The sequence below is a fragment of the Lotus japonicus genome, chromosome 3 (assembly GCF_012489685.1).
Source record: "Lotus japonicus ecotype B-129 chromosome 3, LjGifu_v1.2".
In the NCBI taxonomy this organism is placed as follows: domain Eukaryota; kingdom Viridiplantae; phylum Streptophyta; class Magnoliopsida; order Fabales; family Fabaceae; genus Lotus; species Lotus japonicus.
Genome location: NC_080043.1, coordinates 84,299,800 through 84,314,752, shown reverse-complemented (window position 1 = coordinate 84,314,752; position 14,953 = coordinate 84,299,800). Strand labels below are relative to the sequence as shown.

General features: G+C 37.5%; 3 protein-coding genes across 4 annotated transcripts; 1 reads left to right on the top strand and 2 right to left on the bottom strand.

Moving 5' to 3' along the window:
- Positions 1 to 1,494: 1,494 nt before the first annotated feature.
- LOC130746641 (peptidyl-prolyl cis-trans isomerase CYP18-1) lies at positions 1,495 to 4,689 on the bottom strand. The gene is made up of 5 exons (XM_057599336.1): positions 4,506 to 4,689; positions 4,326 to 4,400; positions 4,057 to 4,218; positions 2,294 to 2,452; positions 1,495 to 2,049 (listed from the first exon to the last, which is right to left on the bottom strand). The coding sequence occupies exons 1-5, from the start codon at positions 4,506 to 4,508 to the stop codon at positions 1,966 to 1,968; spliced, it is 483 nt and encodes a 160-aa protein (XP_057455319.1). The 5' UTR covers positions 4,509 to 4,689; the 3' UTR covers positions 1,495 to 1,965.
- A 160-nt stretch (positions 4,690 to 4,849) lies between these two features.
- Positions 4,850 to 8,604, bottom strand: LOC130746640 (pentatricopeptide repeat-containing protein At4g32430, mitochondrial). Its single transcript, XM_057599335.1, has one exon. The coding sequence runs from the start codon at positions 8,372 to 8,374 to the stop codon at positions 6,035 to 6,037; it is 2,340 nt and encodes a 779-aa protein (XP_057455318.1). The 5' UTR covers positions 8,375 to 8,604; the 3' UTR covers positions 4,850 to 6,034.
- Positions 8,605 to 10,895: 2,291 nt separating this feature from the next.
- On the top strand, positions 10,896 to 14,268 carry LOC130746639 (growth-regulating factor 9-like). 2 transcript variants are annotated; one of them, XM_057599334.1, is made up of 4 exons: positions 10,896 to 11,236; positions 11,368 to 11,637; positions 12,157 to 12,756; positions 13,726 to 14,268. In XM_057599334.1, the coding sequence occupies exons 1-4, from the start codon at positions 11,188 to 11,190 to the stop codon at positions 14,112 to 14,114; spliced, it is 1,308 nt and encodes a 435-aa protein (XP_057455317.1). In that variant the 5' UTR covers positions 10,896 to 11,187; the 3' UTR covers positions 14,115 to 14,268. The 2 variants fall into 2 exon arrangements, with proteins under 2 accessions (XP_057455317.1, XP_057455316.1); XM_057599333.1 differs by having other exon boundaries at positions 11,362 to 11,637.
- The last annotated feature ends 685 nt before the right edge of the window (positions 14,269 to 14,953 follow it).

The following is a 14,953-nucleotide window of genomic DNA, read 5'->3' as shown; positions in this document are numbered from 1 at the left end:
ATGATATATAGTCATGTGAAACTTTTGTATTTATGTCTTTCTTCGTAAATATTTATGGGAGGTATTTACTGGGGAAAAAATTCGTGGTTACTTATAGTTATAGTCTCAATGTATAGTTGTTGCTGCACCAGGTTTGCATGCCCATTGAAGTGGCCAAAGAAAGGATTGCATAAAGCATGATTTTATTTTTCATGAAGCAAAGGAATGCTAGATAATTGAAGTTGTGTACTGATAAAATGGTAGAATATTTACTTTGCTTTGGTTTGCCTCTTTTTCTTATAGGAAATGAGACAATATTTTATTGGATAAAGTCTTTGGGCAAATAAGCACGTAATTGTTTCTAATCTTCTGTAGAGTCCAGTAATCTAATAGCTTGTGGAACTTTTTTCTTTTTTTCTAACACATTATGAAAATGTCTTTACGTGTTAGGTTTACTAGCAAAGAAAATCCAATGATAATTGATCATTGCTAATTTGAAAGCTAACCCAAATTGTGTTATTAATATATAGTCGACCAGACTTGATTACCATATATTTTAATCTTTTTTCGTTGGTTCATTAGAGATGTAATCACTATCAGTTGAAAATTGGATTATTCCTTTTAACACTAGATTATTATATCATAATATTATAATAAACTAATTTGGATATGTTTGTTGGAAAGATCCAACTTCGTTGCTATCATTTATCACAATTGAATATTGAGTATACTGCAGCTAATGAGGATCAAATTGGCAGTAGTCAATGTGGCCACGTCCCTTTATTTGTCCCTTTTCTTCGAGTAATTGAGTACCCAAGCCATACTAAAATGAGCCCAATATTGGCTTCATCTTCTCCATTATTATGCCCCCTCACATATATCCATTGGGTGTGCTGTCTACCTGTCTTTCTTTATATCATCATGATGGCTTCATCTTCTTCTGCTAAGCCACTTCAGATGTTCCCTTCAACTTGTCAATTGCAAAATCAAAAAAATCAATTCAAATTTGCAATCTGAAGGAAATTATGTTTCTTTTGTATGTTACATTGGAAGTCCTACCATTGGTAGTATAGCTGCCAATAGCGAAGGTGAAAAATCGATAATGAATTGGTTTTGTCACTAGGAAGTAGAAACATGAAAGTAATTTAGCTTAGGATGCAATACATAGCTAATATGGAGGTGCTCGCTAGGCAAGTGAAGTATCATGCTAGGGGAAAACATTTGGGGGTTACTTTGAGCTCAAGCATTTGTTTTCACTTAAGTATATTTCACAATAGCCAAACTTGTCCAAGTCAAGAACGTCCACATCTTAAAAATGTTAGCTCGCTCAATGACATCATCAATTTAGGGCGATCATAATTGCGATGGTAACCAAGCTTGGGGGTTACTTTGAGCTCAAGCATTTGTTTTCACTTAAGTATATTTCACAATAGCCAAACTTGTCCAAGTCAAGAACGTCCACATCTTAAAAATGTTAGCTCGCTCAATGACATCATCAATTTAGGGCGATCATAATTGCGATGGTAACCAAGCAGTCTAGCATACACAATGTCAGGAGCCAGAAACATACAATGAGTTCAAAATATGGAGATACTGCTAAACCCTTTGCTTCATTGGTCATGGAAATACTTCTACACCTGAGTCAGAGCTATTCCAGCTAAGGGTGTAGATTACAAACCATACATCAATGGCCACCATGATATATGAGCGTGCATACACACACTAAGCACTTCAAACCACCTTATAACATGGACCTAAATATCACAAAATTTAGCAACTGCGGCTAATCCATATAAACGTGCTTATAATATTCCATGCATACCACTTTGGTTTACATTTTACTACTATTTCAAAATGCCTCCTTAAATCCGAAGCTGGGATGCCAATTTCTCAACTTCGTATGTGAGAATTCCTCTGACACCCCCCTCTTAAGTTAGATCATTCTTTTGGAAAATAGAAACTTCAACTTTACATATACTACTAATCTTAAACAGCAAGTGGATTAGCATGCATTGTTACACGATTGAGCCTTATCTCTGCAAGTGGCCGATCGCCTGCCCCTGTTGGAGTCTGCACAACAAAGAAATAAATTATTAATTCTTTAGTTTGAGTTTTGTGTCTCTCTGTATATAAATATGTATTCCAGAGAATTCTGAGAGTGCACCAGTAATGACAAAATGCATGTATATGACACTGAAAAATGTAGGCCTTATTTGAGTGGCCAAATCAAGCCAAGCTTGACGCTCACCTTGAGCTTCAAACCAACCTTTTTTTTTCAAAGAGTAAATTAAACAACAGGAAAAGAATAAGATACCTTTTCCATGAGATCTAGAACTTCAAATCCATGAATTACTCTCCCAAACACAGTATACAGTCCATTCAAATGCGGTGCCTTTGCATAACAAATGAAGAACTGACTTCCATTAGTGTTTGGACCAACGTTAGCCATGGACAATATTCCCCTTGCATTGTGCTGGAACATACAAAAGGTCAATCTATAAGCTACTACAGTCATCATATGAAAAAGAAAATACCTATAATTAATGCTCCCCAAAGCACACCACAAGAAGTGAATCACTATGCGTAAGCTAGCCCCCAGTTCAACACCACCACTGTCACCATAAACCCTAATCATAATCAGATACTAAAATATAACTACTGTAAGATAATTTTATCTAAAACAGTAAAAATTGACTTTCATTGACCAGGAAATTGAGAATTGGGCAATCAATAAGTATGAAAAAAATGTTATTTCACGTGAGGGTAACAGATTAGGTTATGGTGAAATTAATATTTTGTAAAATATGATAAGATTTCTTGTAAAACTACAAGTTAATAGGTGTAAGAAATAACTCCCGTTCTAGCTGTAGAGAATTAGAGATGCTTAAAGTACTTTCTTTTTCAGCAATAGAAATAGCTTAAAAATCATTATGCATGCAAAGGTCCTTTTCAATTGCATCCTTTTGATTCCAGTATATCTCAATGCCATGCTAATAAAAATGGTATTTATCCAATGAAAACCTCTTCTACACACAAATTTGTAGTTCCAATATTAGCAGAGTCAAGACAAGTGTAATAGACATGAGGCCAAGGTGACGGTGCATAGATAGAACCAAATATAACAGTTCTGGTTTGTTTTCCTTGATTATACCCTTTGTAGTAGAGTAAAATGATAGGTATAGTTAGTTAATAAAATTAAATACTAGAATAATAGCTAGTCAGTTAGTTCGTCAGATTAATGAAAAAGTGTCTGCTTGATTTTAAGTTCAGTTAACCCAACACCAACTTACCTATATTTTCTCTTTCACGCTCAGCCCATTGCAATGTGCAATTTCACATCCCAAAGCACATGAATGTGCTTTTGCCTCAAAACCCTAACACACACTTAGGCATGTTGCCATTAATTAGGAAGATGGATTGAGAGAAAGGAGTGGCTAGTCATTTGGTTGTAATCAAAAATCAGTATGAGCTGAGTACTGGTAGTGTAACACTGTGTCATTATTGTAGTGTATTTATCTTCTTCCTACACTTTTACCACCTTAATGCAGAGATAGGACAATGATACAGGAATGGAGATTTATTGTTTGAGTATCTAATCTGATCCAATTCTATAAGTTGATAGGAACCAGTACCTTTATTGCTCAAAATAGAGAAAACTCCTGCTGCATACCACTCATATTATTATATATATGTACTAGTAAGCAGGAAGTTTTATCAGAGCGTAGGTACGCGGAGTACAGTTATTACTAGTGAAGGAATAAGCCTCGTAAGGAGGAGCCCAAATGAGAGGTTAAAGGTAGTTATTAGCAGTGGAGTCAGTTATTACCATAGGGGGTCAACTTGGGATCAAGGGGGTAGTATCCATGTATACTGGTAGCAGATAAATTGAGGGGTAGACGGTTAGTCAGAAAGAAATAAAATTTCTATCTTTTCTGCACTTCTTGATACCAGTGTAACATAGAGCTTAAGACTAACAAACTACCTAACTCATACATTATGTTTGGTTTCACATTCTAACGAGTCTATCAAATACAACCTAAATGCATAACCCCAAAAACATGGCTGAAGTGAACTGACCTTGAGAGATTCTCTGATCTCATCATTGAATTTCTTGCCCCATATACTAGTCCCTCCTTTGCCAGTACCAGTGGGGTCTCCACCTTGAATCATAAAACCCTTAATGTTGCGGTGAAATATAGTCCCATCATAGTAACCACTAGCACATAGCGCCAAGAAATTCTGGAATCAGAATTAAATTGTCAATTGCAACAACACCCACCAATCATTTTTATCCAATTTTCACTGCTTATTAATTTAGGGTTTCAAGAACGGTAGTAACTGCATACCTCGGAGGTTTTGGGGACCTCGTCGCAGAAGATTTCGCATTTGATATCGCCTAAGTTTGTGTGCAGAGTCACCGACTGAGAAACAACAACAACAAATTAGGGTTAGGGTTAGAAGAAATTGATTAACAAGTGTAATGCAACAGAGGGAGAGACAGTGATAGTAGAAGAATTGGTACCAACCATTGTGGTTGATTTGATTTCGCTTCTTGGTTTTCAGATTGAGAAGCGAGTTCTCCGATTGAGAAGGTTTGATATTCGAAAGCGCCACCCGATTCAAGAGTATCAACTATGAAGACTCTTCTGGGACTTTCGGGGTATAGTGGCGGAGCAGAAACTACAACCCACTGTCACTGTGGTTACTGGATAATAATCTTCGTTTTTTATTTACAGTTATTTATTTGTTACAGCATAATAAACTTCATTACATTTTTTTCTTATATAGGAAAAATAAATTGGTTGTGAAAATCATTTTATATATGAACAGTATTTGAATTGATGAGATCTTTTTTTAATTCTAAACCCTATATATTTTAATTTTTTTATAAAAATCAATAAATATTTTATATTTCAAAACTAAATTTATCAGTTTAGTCCTCGTAGGATAGCTCAAGTACTAGGAGTTTGGGGACATATGAGTTGGGTAGGAGAGATCCAAGGATCGATTCCTGACAGGTGCAATTTATCTTTCCGATGTATCAAAAAAAAATTATCAGTTTAAGTAATTTGATATCTGAGTTAAGGAGGGGATGGTCCAGAGATCAATTCCTGAATGGTGTAATTTATCTTTCCAGTGCAAAAAAAAATTGATTTACAACTTCATTTTGAAATTACAACCCGCTAAAAAAAGTAATTTTATGTGGACAATTATTGGTGGCCTCCCACGACCACTAAATGCTTCAACGGCAATCCTCAACTGCCACTTTTCCAGGTGCCACAAGCTATTTGCGAATAAGATTTTAACCTATTTAAAACTTATTTCAATAAGTTTCTTATACGATTTAGCAGCACTAGGGTTGACAACGGGCCCCGTGAGTGCGGGTTTAGTCATTTCTACACCCAAACTCAAACTTAACACCCAAACCCAATGTGGGTGCAAAAGTTAAACACAACCCCCTGGTTTTCGGGTTACCCAAACTCAAACCCAAAACCCGATGTGAGCACCGAACCCGCAAAAAAAATCCAAAAATCCGACCCGGAAACAACTTTTGCATAAGAGAACAACATGAACATAAGCAGATTAAACTTCATCATCTTTCAAATACAAAGGAAAAATATAGTTCATGAACATAAGCTTATAAACAACATAATTCATAGATTTATAAGCATCGGAATTCTAAATGTCTAATTAAAGAAAACCCTACTTATTAGTAACTTTAATAATATATATAAGGGTTGGTAATTACATGCATAAGACTTCGGGTTTGGGTGCGGGTTTAATCAATCCGACACCCGAACCCAAATAGGTTTTATAATTCGGGTGAAACCCAAACCTAACCCGCATCCAAAGAAATTGGGTTTCGCCCGAAATTTCGGGTTGGGTTTAGGTCGGGCCCCGCGGGGTGGGTTTTTGTGACATCTCTAAGCAGCACTCAATTTGAAAAGAAAAAAAAAACATTTTTCTAACAAGCAAATAGAGCATAATTCAACGTATAAATGAAGAAAAGGATAATCAATTTAACTCCGTTTTTGAATGAACGTGATCATATTAGCTATCCATATCCCATGAGTGCGAACTCCTGATACCAATCTCCTCTCTCATCTCCGCACTCTTTAGAAAATCTCATTTGCAATCCTAGAAACTCTGCCATTCTACATATAGTCTCAGACTGTGTGTGTGACTTATCCCCAGAGGAGAAACCATGCAACTGCAAGGAATCAACATTAGCAACATCTACCCAACTAAATCCCACTTCCTTCTTTACTCCCTTTCCTCTCATTTTTTTTCTCACTTCAGCAACTTTCTCCCATTTCTCTTTATCAGCATACAAGTTTGCCATCAACACATAAGGACCTGAACTCGCAGGATCCATTTCTATCAATCTATCAACAACCTTCTCAGCCATCTCTATATTCCCATGTAGTCTACAAGACCCAAGCAGGCTTTGCAACACTGACAAACCAGGTCCACCTGGAATCTGATGCATCAATTCTTCTGCATCATCTAGTTGTCCCACACGCCCCAGCATGTCCACCATGATAGAGTAATGCTCATGTGTTGGTTCAATTGAATATTTTTTTACCATAGAATCAAAGACCTCATGACCAGCATCAACCATGCCCTTCCTACAACATGCAGTTAAAACTGAAAGGAAAGTGATTGAGTCGGGAATGCTTCCTTTGCTTTCCATTTCCTTATACAAACTCATCACTGACTCATAGTCTCCATGGCGGGCATATGCAGATATTATTGCAGTCCAAGCAAAATGAGTTCTATCAGGTGTCTCATCAAATACTCTTTGGGACTCACTTATGCTTCCACGCTTGCCATACATGTCAAGCAGAGCCCCTGCAACAATTGGGTCAGTGTTTAAACCAAGTTTTAGCAATTGGGAATGGCAACGTAGCCCATGTTTCAGAGAAATATCTTCAGCTGCAGCAATGGCATTTAAGACACTACCAAATGTGTGTTGGCTCGGCTTTATCTCCTTTATTGCAGACAAAAATGTAAGGAGTGCTTCTTTAGACAAGCCATTTTGAGCATACCCTGAAATTAATGCATTCCACGATATTGTTTCACGATAGTTAAGCTCCTCAAAAATCTTCTTTGATTCTTCAATGGACTCAAACTTGGCATACATGGTAATAAGGCTATTGGAGACATTTTGTTTTGATAAAAAGCAGCTTTTTATGAATAACCCATGAACCATTAGACCTTCAGCCACCAGATTCCTGATTGTTATTGCATGTATTAATCCTATAAATGTAACATCATTTGGATATACACCATCAATTCTCATGGCATTGAAGAGAGACACTGCCTCTTCTTTATCGATAGAGATCATTGTTGTCCAAGACACTACATTTCGATTACTCATGATCTGAAAAACTGTCTTTGCATCTCGAAGGACCTCACATTTTGAATAAGTCGATATCAAAACATTGCAAACTGAAACATGTGTCCCATACCCCAACTTTTGGGCCAAACCATGTATTTGCCTCCCTAGTTCTAAGTTTCTCATATAACCACAAGCTGAAACTGCACCTGTAAAAGGAACATGGTCACGCAACATACCTTGTCTAACCATGTTGATAAACAATGAAACTGCTTCCAGCCCATAACATTCTCCTTCTTGTGCATAGCCCGAAAGCATCGCATTCCACGAAACTGAATCTCGTTTGGGCATTTCACCGAACACTCTTCCCGCCTCATCTAATGCCCCCCACCTTGAATACATAGTTATAAGTGCATTCCCTACAAAAACTTCGCCACCAAATCCATATTTAAGCACAAGCGAGTGCAATTGCCACCCAAACAAAAACCCACAATCATCCCAACAAAAGGCGAGAGCAGAAGTGTATGTCACAGGATCAAAAACTATCCCATTGAAATGCATAGAACGTGCGAAATTCAAAGCATCCACGCTCCTCTCAAACCCTGAAAGGATAGTATTCCAAGAAACTATGTCAGGACAACTCAAATTCTTCTCAAAGATACACAAAGCACTAGCAAAATTCCCGGACACGCAGTACATTTTCATCAGTGAATTCAACACCTTGACGCGGGAAGCAAACCCTGTAGACACCGAAAATCCATGAATTTGGCGCCCGAGTTTTAACTCTCCTTGGCAAGCCTTGAGAGACAGGGCAAGTGTATCCTCATCAACATTTTCAATAGAATGCAACTGAAACTGCTTAAGAGCTTGAAATGGAAGGTTTTTGTGCAAAAGATCAGAGATGGCAGTGTTGACTGAGGCAGCATTTGGGTGGGGAATTTGATCGAACAGGTGGTGTTCATGGTTGAGTGAGTGGAATAATTTGGACCCTGTTTGGAATAATCGTTGTAATGGTGCATTATGGAGTGTTTTGAAAGATGGTAGAAAGTATACCATGGGAAACAAGACAAGATTTATGAAAACTAAGTCATAAGCTATTATTACTGAGCACAACAGAGTTCAATAACATGTCTTGTGCAAACAAACATGTATACGATGCTTTCGGATTTGGGACCAATCGAAAATTGACACTTACAGCATAATTAACAGAAGAGTGATAGGGATTTCAGGAAACAAACAAATTTGAATTAGGCCCGTGAAGGATGATGGGCTTGTGTAGTGAAGCCTGGGCAGAAAGTAGAAGCAAACAAAAACACCAAAACAAACGCGAAAAAGATACTATTTTTTTTTTAAAAAAAAAATTTGTCCGCTTAAAATCAATGGGTTTTCCTGAGGCAAAAGACTTATTTAACCTTCGACAAAAAAAAAGACTTATTTAATGCGTCTAGAGAAATACTAACATAGTTTTAGTTCTCAACTGAATTAGAGTTTGAGTCACTTTATCATATGTTTGACAAAGTTAATATGACACACTCAGTCATGTGCAGTTTCTCGTTAGTATTTATTTTACATGAGTAGTATAGTACTATAATAAAAAAATGGTTAATTAACAAATAAAATAAAATAAACCTTGATCTTGAATATTCTTATGAGTTTTCAGCTGTTTTCAAATGAGTTCTTCATTTTCAACTATCTTCTTCTTTGAGCACCCGGTTTTATTGGTGTTTTTCTTCAATTACATTTCTATGATAAGTAGAGCATACTTTATCGTCTTCTTTCCATCGTGAATTTAAAAGAAGAGAAATCATTGAAACCCAAATCCAACCCTAGCAAACACAAACCCAATTTTCATAAAACCTTAGTTCCATAATCCCTAGTCTTAAATCCCTTTCTTCCAATCTTCTTATTAAGAAGCTAAGGACCCAACAAAAAAATTGAACTAGTAAAGGCTCGGTGGTGGGAAAAGTACTATCCACTATGATCAACAAAAAAACGGTTTGCACTCAATAGAAGGTAAGCAATAACTAGTTAGATTCATTATCAAAACAACAAGAAACTTGAAAATGAACATAAGGAATTAAAAAAAAAAACTACAAAATTCAAAAATATGACAAAAAAACTTGTCGCCCAAATGTACAATTATCAACGGTTTTCGTCCATGGCCAATGTTTGACCATATGTAATGGGCAACTTTCTTGTAGTGTTATTGAGGTTGGAGATGATGTTTGTGTGTCGGGGACTCGAGGTAGCAACAATTTCGATATTCATAGTTCATGGGGGGCTACAGATGTTGTTTGCAAGTTGGAAACAGTGATTTAGGTGTGGGTGATGGAGATAGGGATGCGGTTGGGTTGAGCGGCTGGGCAGGGGCAGAAGGTAGTTATGATAGTTACGGAGTTGAGAGCCGCCTCCTCGTTCGTGTCCTCCTTCCTTTAGTGAGGACTCAACCACTATCAGTCACCTCCTATGTACTCTCTCTCTCTCTCTCTCTCTCTAATCTATTTCTCTTCTTCTTCTTTCAACCCTCTTCATACTCCCTTTCTCTCATTTCGTCTCTAAATCTGGTGAGGTGCTCTTTCAAATTGTTCTTCATATATTATTAACTAGGTCAAAACTATATCAAGTTAATTGGGGATGAGTTAGATTAAGGTGTGTAATATGAGGATTAGGTTGACGTGGGAATGTAAAATACACAAAAACCCTCAAATGACACGTCTTCAAAATTTTAGCATGTGGGCGTGCCACATCAACTTTGCTGGATGACATTGTTCGAAAGAAGTAAAAGTTTAGATGTCAAGGAACATGCAACAATGGGTCCCATGCAGTTCTTGAATTTTTGATATCATAAGTTGAGTTTTTGAATTCTCCTCGCAGTCAGCTTGATTCAGGAACCTCCCTCGCAGTTTCATGCTTATGCAGTTCTCTTATCCAGCATTGGGGATCTTCTCCAGCGCGAGTGGGACGTTCGTCTCGAGCATACGCTCCGGGAGGGCAATGCTTGTGCGGACTTCTTGGCCAAAGCATGAGTGTTGCAGGACCAACCGTTTTGCTTGGTGATGGATCCTCCTCCGGGCTTAGCGTTGATGTTGCTAGCTGATGCGAGTGGCACAGCTTTTGTTAGGCGTTAGTTAGTCTGCTTTCCTTTTCTTTGTTCTTTTGGTTACTTGTATAAAAAAAATTATCATCTCTTAAGAAATCCCATGGTGCTCTTACGAGAAGTGAGTCTTTATTAACTTTATAAACACGTCACAAACGTCATATCCGTAACTTGGAAGTGTTTTATCTACACATCTATCTTTTACGAAAACGATTGATAGACATAGTTATAGTGTTGACCACTTTGGACACCTCATTTGGTGACAGTTTTTTACCGTCACGGTTATAAATCGCCACAAAATTGAGGTGTCTAAAATAATCAGCACTCTAGAGTAGTTTGTGAGTCACCAATAAAATCTTTTAACCAAAACTAAATTTTATCTTGACATGCAACATGATAAGGAAAACAGGACAAGGCACTGGATCTTGATAGTGCTCACGCGGCTGAACAAGTACAATATAACGTAAGCTTCTCCTTATTTGTTTGTCTGAACATGACTGCTGCAAAGGCTTCAAACGTAAAAGCTGTGTATCAGAAACCTCTGACACCGCATTAGTCCCTTTCCTCTCTGCAGTTTGCAGTTTTGCACTCTCCTCTCTCCTCTCTCTTACCTTCTTATCTGCTTCTCTCACTAGCCAAGTAGTGGTGAGATTAACAGAGCTCATTTTTTCACTCAAAAGTGAGAAAATAAGCTTTTTTTTTCTTCCTTTGATCATCACTTTCAGAGAGTCAGACCCACTAAGGAAAAGAAAAAGCTCATGTGAATGTGACAATGGAAGCTAAGCCTCTCCAAGTTGTTCCCTCTCCACACAACAACTCAGGTTTCACTTCCACTATCTTCTCTTTTACCCATTTACATGCTTGTACTTTAAAAACAAAGTTATCTTTTATATTTCATTTTCTTTCTTCTTACTCTGTTTTGGATTGTGTTGTTTGTCTTTTTGAGGGGTAGGAGATGGACCCCAGATGAAGATTGAGGATGGTGTAGTTGATGAAGGGAAGAAGGGTGTTGTGGTGAAGGGAGAAAACTCATCCTCCAGTGTTGAACATGATCTTGGGGTTAGTGCTTGCTCTGCAGTAAACACAGAACGCCATCAAAAGTGTTGTCTATTCTCAGATTTTCAGAGGCGTGAGCTTGACCACCAAGTTTTCATCTTCAACCGCTTTGCCAGTAACCTTCCTCTTCCTCACCACATGCTGCAATTTCCAAGCCACATGTCAGGTTGGTAAAAACATCTCATATCTCATTTTTAATTAATTAAGGTTGAAGTTAAGTAAAAAAATTGTTCATTGTTTAAAGTTTAAATGAAACACTTTTTTCCTAAAGGTTGGGTTGCTTTTTATTTGAGGAAAAGCAGTAGTGTCTTGATTGATTGTCTTGGTATGAATAATCCCATGTTTTTTTGGACTTAATTATAGGATCAATTTTGTTTTGTTTCTTTCCAATAGGGGGAAATGCTTAATGACTTTAATTAATTAGTGCAAGAGCCCTTTTTTGATTTTGAGATGTTAGTGCCTGTTTGGATTAGTGTTGGGGTAATGTGAAAGCACATTCGCCTAATCCAACAAGCGTATTCTGTTGGGTGAATGTGCATTGGAATTCATAATGATGCTAAATGCATCTCAACAGAAAAACAAACACCCTTAAATGGTATGTAGAATTTCAAATCTTGTGATGTATAATTGTAAGATAGTGATGGTTTTCTTTTTCTTTTCCTTGGTTCATTACCTTGTTCTACAGAGAACCTGGGTTTTGATTATGGGACTATGGTGGATGATCCAGAACCGCATAGGTGTAGAAGAACTGATGGAAGGAAATGGAGGTGCGGTAAGAACACAGTGCCTGATCAGAAGTACTGTGAACGCCACATGCATAGAGGTCGTAATCGTTCAAGAAAGCCTGTGGAAAAATCATCTGAAGTTAACTCTTCTTTGACAACAAAGCCTTGTGGCAACATGTCTCATGCCAAACCAGCCCCAAGCACAGAATCTGCAGTTTCAAGTCCAAACAATGTGACCATTCATGAACCACCTTCCACCCAATCAAGTATTGTCAATACCTCTTCTCTTAACAGCCGGTCGAGAAATGTCACCGGTTCTGCTGATTATCAAAGCCCCCTTTCTCCTGCTGTTGCACCGAAGTTGACCACTTTCAGCAGCATGGCATCTGTTACTCCACATAACAGAAGTCACCTTAATGTGCACAACAAGAAAGATGAGCAGAACAGCAGTTGTATCAGCAACAAGATCAGTATTTACAGTAGTGGGAAAGGAAGCATTGTGTGTGATAGTAATGGTATCTCTACTGGAATTGGCTTCTCCCCAAGGAGTGTTCTTCAAGGTATAATTTAATTAGGTTGCAACGATTTTCCTGTGTTTTGATTTTTAGTGGACTTCAGTTTGATCAATCCTTTCCAAGTATGTGAGGTTAGCTTCTTAATCCTCGCACACAATGAGTCCGTTTGGGTGCAAACAAAGAGCACTTATTGGAGCTTATCTTAGTGTTTTTTTTTGTAGATAAGCTCCAATAAGTGCACTTTAGTCTTTATCCAAATGAGCTCAATATATCATATATCCTAGCTCAAATGTTTCTTAATAATAGTCTTCCAGAGTCTCAACCCACCTTAAAGAAAAACACAAAGGGAAATCAAATTGCATACTTATCATGTTCTGTCTTAATTGCTATCATGTATGATATTCTTCGTGGCTTAATCCAAACTTAATGATCGCATACATTATCTTTATGGTCTTGAAATGCACTGTAATGATTGCGTGCAGAATTAATTTAGATGGACATCTTTGTAGGTGGTGCTGATCTTTGTGTGTAGATTTAAGCTTTCCACATGTATGCACTAATGTTATTAGTGTTCCTGTGGCATTTTTTCTTTGCTATTTGAGAATAACCATCTTGGTCTCATGTTAAGGTTTAAGTCCAAAGAAGCTAACCTCTAGTTTGTATCATTTGTTGGGAGAAGATGCAAATAAAGTGTTAGTTCTCAAGTAGAGTTATGCAAAATACACATTGAGGGATTTGGAAGTACTAACGTTTCATTTTAAGACTAAATGTGAATACTCCCTAGTGTAAGAAACTCAATATGGTTAACAATGTACGATTGATTGTATATAAAAGAATTGATTGTGATAGAACAAAGGTTAAATCCTGCAACTATTTCAGAAATGTTATCTATAATTTTGAAGAAATCATTAGCATGTGCATCTCTTATTTGCTTGATAGTGTTATCAATAACTTTGAGTGTATATAAACACTTTTCTTCTAAGAGCTGTGTTGTTTCTTCTGCTGTCATTTCAGTGTCTGGTTGCAATCATGCGTACCTCAACTACAGAAACAACGTCGAATCTGAAGCTGGTAGGTGCCGGAGAACAGACGGTAAGAAGTGGCGGTGCAAGGGTTGTGTTCTTCCCGGTCAGAAGTATTGCGCTACGCACGTGAACAGAGGAGCTAAAAAGCGTGTTACAAGCCATGAACCAGCAGCTACTACTACTTCCACTACTTACCCTTCAGCCACAACCAACAACATTCAGAAAGCCCAAATTACAAATCTTTCAATGTCAGTTCCTGCAGCAAGTGCAGCAGCAGCAGCATTCACAGAGTGTAATGTGAAAAGTGCTAGTAGCAATGACACTGATATCACCATCAGTGACACCATAAATGAATGTAACAACTATCTTTCATCCTAAGTAGGTGTTTCATTTCCTGAACCTGTTTGATGTTTAGGGTTGACTAACCTCTATTAGTATTTTGATATCACTTTTGTGTGAACTGAACTAGTTGTTCTCCATGTAGAAAAGATTAAGAGATTAATGGATCTTTTTTTGTACCGTCTTTACAATATTTGACAACTTAAGTTTCTAACTTAATTTATTTTTGCTGTGTTGTATAGTTAGAGTTTTTATATTCTTTTTTTTTTTGAACTTTAGAGTTTTTATATTCAATAACACGAATATTTGCAGGTTTAAAGAAAATAATCAAATATAATGTGCTTAGTTAACTATCTTCGTGGTTGCTAGTGTTAGAATAATGCAATTAATATGGAATTAGGGCTAGAATTAATGCTGATTGATCCAGTATTAATGTGGCTGAGTTAGTGGGGTATTAAAAGCCCATGATTGACTTGTATAAAAGATAATGGGTCATTAGTGTGTTGACTCTCAATTGAATAAACAGATTTCGTTTTTCCCCAACTCTCTCTCTGTGTTTACTCTGTCTCTCTCTAGTTCAGTGTGTTAGAAACTCCAACAAACTGGTATCGAGAGCTATTGTTCGATCTAAGGGTCACGACGGCGGCGACGAGGGTTGCGACGGCGAAGAAGATTGCGCGGTGGCGATAGGGTGGTGCGATTCAAGTTCGCAGCGACGATATCGTCCTCTCCGGCAAACCACACACGGTGGTTGACACCATTCGCCAGCACCGATTCTCAATCTTGAAGCCATTCACTTCTCATCTTCTTGCGATGACATCCACAGGGAACTCAGGTTCAGGGTTCTCAGCGAACATTCCAATTCTTGATGGAAAGAA

Excerpts from the sequence above, each read along its gene's own strand:
- LOC130746641 (XM_057599336.1), bottom strand. Across the intron at positions 4,219-4,325 it reads AGGTCCCCAAAACCTCCGAG|AATTTCTTGGCGCTATGTGC; the intron begins GTATGCAGTTAC and ends TTCTGATTCCAG. Across the intron at positions 2,050-2,293 it reads TTCTAGATCTCATGGAAAAG|ACTCCAACAGGGGCAGGCGA; the intron begins GTATCTTATTCT and ends TTTGTTGTGCAG.
- LOC130746640 (XM_057599335.1), bottom strand. The coding sequence starts at position 8,374 with ATGGTATACTTTCTACCATCTTTCAAAACACTCCATAATGCACCATTA.
- LOC130746639 (XM_057599333.1), top strand. The coding sequence starts at position 11,188 with ATGGAAGCTAAGCCTCTCCAAGTTGTTCCCTCTCCACACAACAACTCA. Across the intron at positions 11,237-11,361 it reads CTCTCCACACAACAACTCAG|GGGTAGGAGATGGACCCCAG; the intron begins GTTTCACTTCCA and ends TGTCTTTTTGAG. Across the intron at positions 12,757-13,725 it reads CCCAAGGAGTGTTCTTCAAG|TGTCTGGTTGCAATCATGCG; the intron begins GTATAATTTAAT and ends CTGTCATTTCAG.